The sequence below is a fragment of the Prionailurus viverrinus genome, chromosome B4 (assembly GCF_022837055.1).
Source record: "Prionailurus viverrinus isolate Anna chromosome B4, UM_Priviv_1.0, whole genome shotgun sequence".
Classification (NCBI taxonomy): domain Eukaryota; kingdom Metazoa; phylum Chordata; class Mammalia; order Carnivora; family Felidae; genus Prionailurus; species Prionailurus viverrinus.
Genome location: NC_062567.1, coordinates 65,249,522 through 65,260,398, shown reverse-complemented (window position 1 = coordinate 65,260,398; position 10,877 = coordinate 65,249,522). Strand labels below are relative to the sequence as shown.

Here is a 10,877-nt window from a genome sequence, read left to right as displayed (position 1 = left end):
AGACCCTACTTAAAGAATTTTGAGGCTGCTGGTGTCCTAAGCAGAGAAGTTGTCATAGAATGAAAGGGCGATGTAATTGGCATAGAAAAGTGGGGGAAGGGAACAAAAACATAGTTTCAATAAGTTTAACTGTGAAGGGAAAGGACGAAATAGGATAATGGCTTCATGAGATAAAGAGTAGAAGAAAAACATTTTGGAGAGGCATGATATGACTCAGTTTCTCACTGAGTTGTAGCATTCTTATTATTATCAATAAAAACATACGCTCATGAATTGCTTGAAAACTTGTATTTATTTTTCACATCCAGTCAACAAGAGAACAAAATGCCTCAGAATGAGAATTCACACTTTGAGTGAGATACAAATGTTTAGTTATTCTATTTTAGTGATTTTTGTGCATTTATAAAATAAATACCTGGCCTGTTATACTTGGAAAGGTGATACTGGCGTTAACTGACTGTTGGGAGTGTAGACTGTTTGCACATATCTAAGCAAGAACATGCCGTGATGTGCCTATATCTGTAAGGTATTGTATTGCCATTAGGACAGTCAAGAAAAATTTCCCGGAATTCGTACTTATCTTCTTGGCAGCAAAGACATGAATTTGCCAGCTGAAAGATATGATAATTGTACCTAAAGGAAAAGAATATTCAGCAATAAATATTTTGGGGATATCTTCTGAAACAAATTGACATCAATGCTCAAATTACAATTGTCTAAGCGATTTAGCAATCCTTCCAACCAATTTATTCTTTACCTATACTTTGCATTTCCCCCTCACCATGAACTTCTGATGTGGATCAGTGATAATTGGTATGTAAGACAAAAGAAATCCAAAATGGAAATTTATAATCTTATAATTAGAATGTTATGGTGAAAAAATATAAACATATTTTTAAATATACAACTTCATACCAAATTATTATTTTCTATATATTAATCTACACATGAAAGTGTTCATGAAGGAAAAACAATATATATTATGTCTAAAATGCAAGTGACAGTTTAAAAACACATTTTCAAGCAAGACTATCTGCTTAAGTACTATCAGTAATTACTGTGTGAAAATAAATACACTTGCTATGAATGTATTAGGTTTGATTTATTTATTTATTTATTTTATTTATTTATTTTTATATATGAAATTTATTGTCAAATTGGTTTCCATACAACACCCAGCGCTCATCCCAAAAGGTGCATTCCTCAATACCCATCACCCACCCTCTCCTCCCTCCCACCCCCCATCAACCCTCAGTTTGTTCTCAGTTTTTAACAGTCTCTTATGCTTGGCTCTCTCCCACTAGGTTCGATTTATTTAGAAGGCTACTTTAAAACCATTCATTACTGTTGAAAATGTTTATTTTATTTCTAAGATCTTAATGTCTCAGATATGTGTTTCATCAGGTTTTGATCATTAGCTCTCAGGTAAAAAATGTTCTATGTAATTTTTAAAACTTAATTTCCTCCACAATGTTACAAAATTAATGCACAGTACACATTCAAAGAAACACTCACCTGACAGTGTTCTTACATTCCCCTACACATCTTGCCATCTCAAGTTTTTTCTGGCAACCACGGTACTTAACAGTCACATTCACAAGTGAAGATCTACAATTAGTATTACCTAAAACAAAATGATAATAGAACCAGAAATGAGGTTTAACATTAGCAATTGCTAAGTCTCAATTTTCTGAACCTTTAGTGGAGAATCATAACAAAAAATACTTCATAGTGTTGTTGAAGGGATTAACTACTTCAGCACCCAGCACAAGGTACCTGGTTAGTATTCAATAATTATGTTTAATAAATGTTATCTTTTCATTAGTGCTATCATTATTATCATAGGAGAAAGAGGAGGGAGGGAACAAGGAGGAAGGGAGGAGAGAAGAGGGAAGGGAAGATGGAGCTGAATGGATTGTTTCTGACATCCATTTCTCATTGTTGACCATTCTTATTATCTAATGTATCAGTTTACAACACAACCTGCTTATATTAGAGAGCAAACTATATTTTTTTTCATGAGAATCAAATTTCTTCCTTGTAAACACCATTGTTTTTTACTGGGAAGAATGTTTCAACCAACACGAAAAAGTATAATACATAACGTAGAGATATCAATTGTTAGTTTCTGCATAAAGGTTAGATGACCTGTTATGTTAAAAACACAGGAGACTTTCTATTCATGATCTGACATTTTGTTTTAAAGAAACACTAAATTTTTGTCAACTGTTGACATTTCCTCTACATGTGGAACCTAATGTTACTTACATGTATAGCAACATTTGTTTGAATCATAGACTCTGTCTTCCTATAGGGGTAAGAGAAATAGAAAAAAGACTTAAAAACATAAGTATTATTTTATAAATAATATAACATTACTGAACTTACTGAAATTACAAAGGGGAAAATGGAACAGATAAATATGCTGATCTCAGATCCAGGAAGCATGGATGAGAGAGCATAATAATAAAAATGAGTCTGAATATTTACACTAAAAATTTTCAACCGTAGGGAGAAAGGGAAAAAAATATCTAAAATGAAGTCTTCTTTAAAATAACATGCAAGAGGGGCGCCTGGGTGGCGCAGTCGGTTAAGCGTCGGACTTCAGCCAGGTCACGATCTCGCGGTCCGTGAGTTCGAGCCCCACGTCAGGCTCTGGGCTGATGGCTCAGAGCCTGGAGCCTGTTTCGATTCTGTGTCTCCCTCTCTCTCTGCCCCTCCCCCGTTCATGCTCTGTCTCTCTCTGTCCCAAAAATAAATAAAAACGTGGAAAAAAAAATTAAAATAACATGCAAGAAAGTAAAAAAATAATCCTCCCTTAGGTTAATTGAAAAATACTTTCATACTGATATTACTACTAGACACTGTAAGTTTCTTACAGACAGGATTTTAACCTTACATGTTAAAACTCAATAAATGTTTAAATCCAACATTGGAGTACTGAAATCAAACTTTAAACTATATTATCACTTATATCTTCAGAAAGAAAAATTACTTAAGTTTGAACTGGTGAGCATTTATTAACTAATTTAATTAAGACTTAAGCTTAAAACTTAGCATTTACTAATACAAAATCCTCACCATATGGTGGGGGACAGTAAAAATGAAGACTGTGGCATAAAGAAAGAGCTGAAAAGTACACTTAAATGTGATTTTATGAAAACTTTGTATTTTTATAAGAAATGATTAACCCGAATCCATGAGCCTTAAAAAAAAAAACAAGGTTGGTGTGTTTTAGGCTTTTTTTTTTTTTTTTGGTTTGTTTAAAAGTAGCAAAATGCTTTCTAAAGTAACATACTTCTTCTAGAATAGCACTAGATTAAGCTTCACGAAGCCTGCAAATATAACTTTGATATGAAAAATATACTTGGCAATAAAAGGTGTGAAACAGATCTGGAATGGAACCCATAAGAAATTTATGTCTGTTGGCCAGACAGACTTTTCCAAATGAGAAAGAAGACAGATTGTGTTTATATTTAACATAAGAAGTGGATGTTGTTGATCATTACTTAAGAAGATAACTTACTTCTGCACACCAGGTCTGCTTTGGGCAGTCCTGGACCACTGCGATGAAACCAGTGCTATGGCAGGAGTAGGAAATGCATGGATTGCTGGGGTCATCAAATGAAGCACCAATCTGGGAGGCAGAGAGGAAGAAAGAAGAAAGGAGTTATTCATCTTGATTTCTTGTTGAGGTTGAAAATAAAAAATCTGTAAAAAAAAAAAATTCAAATTCAGATTGTTAAGTGAATGTCCAGAGGTACCTTCAGTCACTAATTAATATTTAAGAAAAGTGAGTTAAAAGCTGTCTACTTCGATGAATAAATCAATATGCCTCCTTGAGAGCACAGATTGTGAGTCAAGATTCTGAATCCTCAAGTGAAAATTCACATATTCTATTCACCTACTCAGTCACTGTATTATATTTTAAAAATATTTTCAAGAAAGGTTGTATTATGATAACAGGAAATCAACCAATTGTTATGCTCTAAATTTTAGGGAAAAGAAGTAATATAAGTAGAAAAATTGGCACAAAATAGTTTTATCAGATTACTACAAATGATAAATGATAACAAATGATATATCCCACGAGACATCCTACCTCTACTTCTGCTTGTATACTTGTAAAGTTCTCTGGATTGCTTTAAAAATAATTTATGTTCGAAATTCAAATGCCAGTTTGGGAAATTGTATTTATTTCAAACTGCAAAATGAACTTTCTGATAAACTGGAATTTTATTATTTCAACTATTTTACATACAAATGCTTAGAGGTAAAACTTTTCCTTTGTTCTTTAAACATCATCATATTTTATGTTTAAAAACTTGCATAGATTCTATGGGGCACCTAGATGGCTCAGTTGGTTAAGCATCTGAATCTTGATCTCAACTCAGGTCACGATCTCATGGTTTGTGAGTTCAAGCCCTGCATTGGGCTCTGAGCTGACAGTCCGGAGCCTGTTTGTGATTCTGTCTCTCCCTCTTTCTGCCCCCCTTCCACGCCACTCTACTCTCTCTCTCTCTCTCTCTCAAAATAAAAATAAAATGGGGTGCCTGGGTGTCTCAGTCTGTTAAGCATCCAATCTTGATTTGGGCTCTGGTCATGATCTCATGGTTCATGAGCTCGAGCCTCATATCGGGCTCCATGCTGATTGCATAGAACCTGTTTGGTATTCTCTCTCTCTTGTTTCTCTCTGCCCCTCCCTCCTCACACTGTCTCTCTTTCAAACCAAATAAATAAACATTTAAAATAAATAAATAAACTAAGAAAAAAAAAACTAGAATAGATTCTCAAATCACATTACCTTTGGAAACCAAAAATTAAGAAACCAAGACAGAAATGTGAACATGATAAATAAGTTAAAACACTCATCAGCTCTGTTTTATATATTTCTTAACATACCACATAGATTTTATGCTAGACTCTTAATATTTAGTATCACCAGCTCAAAAGGATTATCAATTTGAGAACCATGTGGGTTTTATGGCTTCCTGGTACCTTTTTTAAAAAGTTAAATTACTTTCCAAAATGCCAAATCACTTGTCAAAATCTAGCCCTGAATATACGTGTTGTTATATTCACATAATGGGGTTCCAGTCTTTTGGGGTTTTTCATTTGATCTCTGACAGGTTGGCCATCTGATATTTCTGGCTATAATTACAGTTTAACTCTGTTCATTGATTTGAATGTCACAGAGTGTGCCTTCTCCATCTGGTCAGACCCCTGGGAAATTTTATTCAGAAGTTAGGTAGTTAATGATCAAGTACATTTTCCTCCTTTGAAGCGAGCCATGCTGAGTGTTACATTTGATGCTCCTTTTGAAGTGAATATAAGGGGGAAAAATGAACAGATTCTGCTCCACCATTACCAATTATTTTTTCAAATTATAAACTGAAAAAGCCTACATTTATTCATAATTATATAAATAAAAATGTTTTAAAGTAAAAACAGCCTTACCTTATACTCAGTATTGTTAAATAAGCACGTTCTTGGTTCTGAAAAATAAATACATTATTTTACCCTAAAATAAACATTATAATTCTGTTTTTATTTATAAACCAGAAATTGCATATGGAATCATATTTATCAACCAATTAAAATGTTTCTTCCCACAACACCATCATCTCCCTTTAATAAACTCATTATATTCATAATTATTAATTCTAGGTTTCCCCCACTCCAAAGATAGTGAGTTTTAAGAGATCAAGTATGATTCTGTTTTATTTATCACACTCCTCTAGCATGGAGTTTAACACATATTAGAAGCTCAATGAATATCTCTTGAATATGTGAATAAGTAAACAACTATTCAATTCAAATAATGTATTGTGAATACACACCACAGTATCCAATTTCACAGCAGGAATCATCAGCTTTGAACTTTACAAGCCTCTCTCCAGTTTTGCATGTGGGTGCAGAAGGGCACTCCTTGGGTTTACAGTCTACAGCCTTTGCATCAGTACAGGTGCATTTGTGGCAATTGGCAGTCCATATATCTCCAGGCTACAGACACAAACCAAGTTCAGACTTCTATTCAGATACAGGAATGACAGCAATTGGATTAAAGTAGAGACAAAGTGTGTACTTACAGATTTCTCTTCTCCCAGCGGACCATGACAAACTGTTAACATGAGATGATAAAAGGTAATTAAATTTGGCAAAATAGAACCATCTGTTATACATAGATAACCACCAGGTGGCCAATACAGAAAAACAGAATTATGGAGAATTGTATGGTGCCTTCAGGTGGGTAAATCACATCCACCTACTTTGAGCAAACTGTCTCTAATGAGTATAGATATTTCCTACTTTACAATCCCAGCACAGGTTAATTATTAATTTCTGCTGGCAGTGGTCAATAAATCTTATGACTGTTGTTTTACTTACTGTTTTACAGTCTGACTTCTGCTTCCATACCCTGCAAGTCACCAAGACTTTGTAATTACCAGTCCCTAAGGCCCTTTATCAGCTTTTCAAGTTCCCTACAATGCTGACATTTTTAACTCTCACCTTCTTGAAAATGTTCTCCTCCCTTCAAATTCAACACTCTGAAATTCCTTTCTTTATTAGCAACTTTTTCTCTTCCTTCTCATTGTCTCTGACCTTTCCTGGTACTTTTCTATCTCCAGTATCCACTGTAATGTCAAGTGGATGACTCTCAAACTTGTAGCTCCAGTACAGACATCTCTTGTAAACTATGGGCCCAGGTTTCCCTTGGCCTAATAAATAGCATTGCAGACCTAATAAATGGCATTATTGAGACCCTCAAACTCAATAAGCACAAAACAGATTATATCATCTTGCCCCTAAAACCAGTTTCTCATCTAAACTGACTTCTTCCTATTGAGAACCAAAGTATTCTTTCAATTATTTGAGCTTAAAACTTAGGAGTCATTTTGATTCCTTCCATTTCATCACTTGGCACCCAATCGACTGCAAAATTCTGTATCTTCATCTTTACTTCATTCCCTTCCTTTCCTGGTTGTACTTGCTACAGTACTACTCCAGGATGTTGTTATCTTTAATCTAGCATATGTGGGCTTTTCCAGGAGTAACTCTGACTCAGATTTCTTCCTGATCCAATCAATTCTCTATACCACAGGTAGAACAGTTTTTCTAATGCCTAGTTTTCACCTCATCTTTGCCTTGGTTAAAAACTTTGGATGGCCTCTAATAGACTTATAAAATAAATACCTAATTTCAGCATTCTAGCTTCTGAGGTCTGCCACAATGTGGCTCCAATCTATCTTCCCAACTTAGTCTCATTCTCTCATTTACATGCCCTGGACTAGCCTACATGTTTCTCTCAAATTCCAATTCTGTAGTGAAATACCTAAAGATTCCTCCAAAATATACAATATATGTAATATATACATGACAGATAATATGTGCTCTCTATATAATACATATTTCAAGTCTTTTTTATTGTGAAATTTATTTTCAGCCTTATATGAAAACTGTTTTTCTTTAAAAAATATCCCTTCTTCCACTATATCCTAAGATTAGAGAATGATTTTCTTTTTGGGGAGGGGGCAGGTAACTTCTGTCACTTTCTAAAAAGCACATCACATTGGCTGGAGAACAGTGGGGACTCAAAATCCTCTAAAATTATTGAACTTTGGTTAACTTTAATTTCCCTTACTCCTCAAAAAATCTGGAATTATCTGGTTTAAAAAAATACTATTTTTTAAACAATTTTTTGATGACAATTTTTTGATGAAGCTATCATATAATTAAATAAAACACTTTATTTAGTAAGTAAACTCTATTTTGAGTAAGTAACAAGAGGTATTTGTTTGGTTTGGCTGCATTAGTCTGTGGATGAGAAAACAGACTACCATTTGCTATGTATTTGGTGGATAAAAGCTAAATTCCTCCCTTTCCAGTTTTCCTATTCTGAAACATTTCCACAGCTAGCAACTTTCATAGGCATGACCTCTGATATTTGATTTACAAGAAGAATCATTAATGTAGAATGGTTGATTTTCAAGTAGAAGTATTCTTGTTTTTTTAAGTTTGTTTATTTATTTTGAGAGAGAGTGAATGCATGCAGCAGAGGGGCAGAAAGAGGGAGAGAGAATCCCAAACAGGTTCCACACTGTCAGTGCAGAGCCCAATGCAGGGCTTGAACTCACGAACCATGAGATCATAGCCCAAGCTGAAGTCAGAGGCTTTACTGACTAAGCCATTCAGGTGCCCCTTGAGTGGAAGTATTCTTACCTGGAGGTGGTGGAAGTGATGCTGGACATCCTGTGTGAAAACAGGCACCTCATATTAGCCTCTAAAGTTATTGAAATTGTTTCGGGGTAAAATAGTTATCTAATAACTGAAAATAATTGGCTACATTGCTAGTCTTACAGACTTATTTCTGTCTACCTTCCTGTGGGGAATAAGCTTAGGCATTCCCTGAGCCTGCAGCACTGATGGGTTAACAAGGCATAAAGAATTACAAAGCCATAGGATGCTCGCTCACACCCAAGTTTGGGTAAACAAGATTAGGTAAATAGGTATAGAGAGGGCAGGGCAGAGGCCCCAATATGGAACAAAGGTATATGAGGTAAACAAGATCAGGGCAGAACCACCACCACCCCCCCCCCCCAATTTAGTACTATAGCAGAAAGCTGCTTTCACAGGAAGGAAGGAACAAATTAGGTAAATAGGTAAATAGGGCAAAGGGGAAGTTGCCCAGAGCGGAGCTAATTAACAAAAGAAAGGCTGACCCTGAGGTTGAGTGCTCTGTCTTTCTAGTCCCCTAGACCAGTTTAGTTAAACAGAGGTGGTGCCTCACCTCTGCTGTAAACAACCTTCTGCCTGACCTCGTGGCACAAGGATTTTGTTTTGTATTAACCCAAATCCCTAACCCCGCATATTTTCAAAACCCCCTTTCCCTCATGTCCATGAGTTAATGTTGACAGTTTCATTATCCCTTTGTGCATGTCCATCACCATGTTTGTAAGCCTTCCGATCCTAATGAAAATAGATCAAGGACCCTTAATTGTGGCTCTCGTCTTCTCCCGGACATTAGTCATCTCCCACATTTTAATCCTGTGTCCCATTTTCTTGCTAGACAAGAAAGAACTCAAGACCCAGAGTCTATGACACTTTCCTTTTCTGCTTCTCATGGCATTTCAAATTGCACCTTAGAGAAAAATCCCTTTGGACCTCAAATTTGAATGGGAGGGGAAAATGGGAGCCTAAAGGAGAAATGAGAAAATATCAAGGTAAACTACTCCTTGATTTTTTTTGGCAGACACCTCCTATTAAAAGGACAGTAAAATATGCATTCAAAAAGGAAAAGGATAATTCAGGTATAGGAAAATGTGTTATTAGTAATCTAGTTTTAATCCTTTAAGAACTTTTATCCTTTTTTTAACTTCCTGAAATATTTCAATCTTATTCCATCTCCACCTGCACCAGATGGCGTAAGCTGGCCATATGTTTCTTTTTAAGTCTTCACATATCACATATTTTGGTCAACCCAACAATTCACTCAAAAAGTTCAAATTGTATTTCCAAACTTCTAAAAAATCAAGTTAATATTTTAATTCTACCCACCAAGCAAAAGTCCAGCCTAGAATATTTGAAAGAACTTAAAATTGTTACATGTTGAGGTAAAGGGGCCACAACAACCAATAGGGGCAGAAGAAACAGAAAGAAAATTAGTTAAAGATGTAGGAGCTTGGGGGTCAAATGTCTCTTTTAACTGAGGGAGGCTAAACTAATCCCCAATTATAAATGCTTAACAGATTAGCAGAAAACAGCAACCAGAGAGACAAATGTCCTATTAGGGATAAATACAGCAGAAAATCTTCCCTGATCAGAATTCCAAGGGTTCATTGAAGACATTTGTAAGAGGAGCCAAAAAGAACAATCTCCTAATCTCCACATTGCTGTCAGAGTCAATTCTCTAAAACATCTTTCTGATCATCTCATTCTCTTGACAAAATCCTTAAGGGGATCCCATTTAGTATATGGATATGTCTCATTTAAATTTAGAAATAAGGTTTTTCTTGAACTTGCTTCTACTTTCCAATCTCATTTATCCCCTGAACCTCATACATTCATGACTGATACCTGGCTGATTCCTGAACTCATTCATGATATCACATGTCTCTGTCTTCTCATGGCTGGTTGGCAGGAATTCCCTCTTCACCCCAGCCAATATTAAACTCAGTCATCTCCTTTCTGATGCCTTCACTCAACATTACCAACTAATAAGCAGAAATTAATATTCTATTCTCACTATACAACTGGGACCATAATGATTATACATGTTTGGGGGTTAGCTTTAAATATACTGTAATGATAGTATCTGTGCCCATAATAATCTACCTACAAATACACAGAAGTAATAAAACAGCAAGGACTTTATTTTATTGATATTTTTGCTATTAGCTTCTGCTACAAGTCTAGCATATGTAAAGAAATATTAGTTAGATAAGTAAAGAAATTGGGATTTGCCCCATACTGACCTGTTTTATTTTCAGTTTCTTGGTCTCTTGTTGTGACTAGAGTGGTTTCTAAAGAGAAATAAACTAATGGTATTGTCATTTTATTTATTAGGATAACACATATGCATATCAAGTCTCTCTGTGTATATGCACAAATGACAGTGCAAAGTCATGCTCAAAGGAAGCTTTGTGTGAAATAAAGAAGTCATTCCAGCACAGTTGGGTCATTTCATTTTACCTGGGTAGGATACTTTGGGTCTTGTTGTGATTTTAGTTGACAAGGAGGTGGAGCCTACAAAAGGAAATACAAAAAAATTTCAAGAATAGCACATTTCATAATCCCATTCCCAGAGATTTCAAGCTCCATAATTAAGTCTTCAGATGAGGAATTTTGGTGAAAGCCTAAACAATAAAAACAAAAACAGG

At 35.2% G+C, this 10,877-nt stretch overlaps 1 protein-coding gene across 3 annotated transcripts in view; it reads right to left on the bottom strand.

Annotated features, from left to right (window-relative positions):
- Nucleotides 1–311: 311 nt before the first annotated feature.
- The window catches only part of MUC19 (mucin 19, oligomeric), a 108,449-nt gene continuing 97,883 nt past the window's right edge, over nucleotides 312–10,877 (bottom strand). For 2 of the 3 annotated variants that reach the window (XM_047868017.1, XM_047868018.1), the window contains exons 71-80: nucleotides 10,690–10,743; nucleotides 10,473–10,535; nucleotides 8,221–8,250; nucleotides 6,090–6,121; nucleotides 5,841–6,003; nucleotides 5,458–5,495; nucleotides 3,527–3,637; nucleotides 2,269–2,308; nucleotides 1,516–1,624; nucleotides 312–633 (exon numbers count right to left, since the gene is read on the bottom strand). In XM_047868017.1, the coding sequence (XP_047723973.1) occupies nucleotides 450–633; nucleotides 1,516–1,624; nucleotides 2,269–2,308; nucleotides 3,527–3,637; nucleotides 5,458–5,495; nucleotides 5,841–6,003; nucleotides 6,090–6,121; nucleotides 8,221–8,250; nucleotides 10,473–10,535; nucleotides 10,690–10,743 (824 nt within the window). In that variant the 3' untranslated portion in view covers nucleotides 312–449. The remainder of the gene's footprint in view (nucleotides 634–1,515; nucleotides 1,625–2,268; nucleotides 2,309–3,526; nucleotides 3,638–5,457; nucleotides 5,496–5,840; nucleotides 6,004–6,089; nucleotides 6,122–8,220; nucleotides 8,251–10,472; nucleotides 10,536–10,689; nucleotides 10,744–10,877) is intronic. The other variant, XM_047868016.1, reaches the window with a different exon arrangement.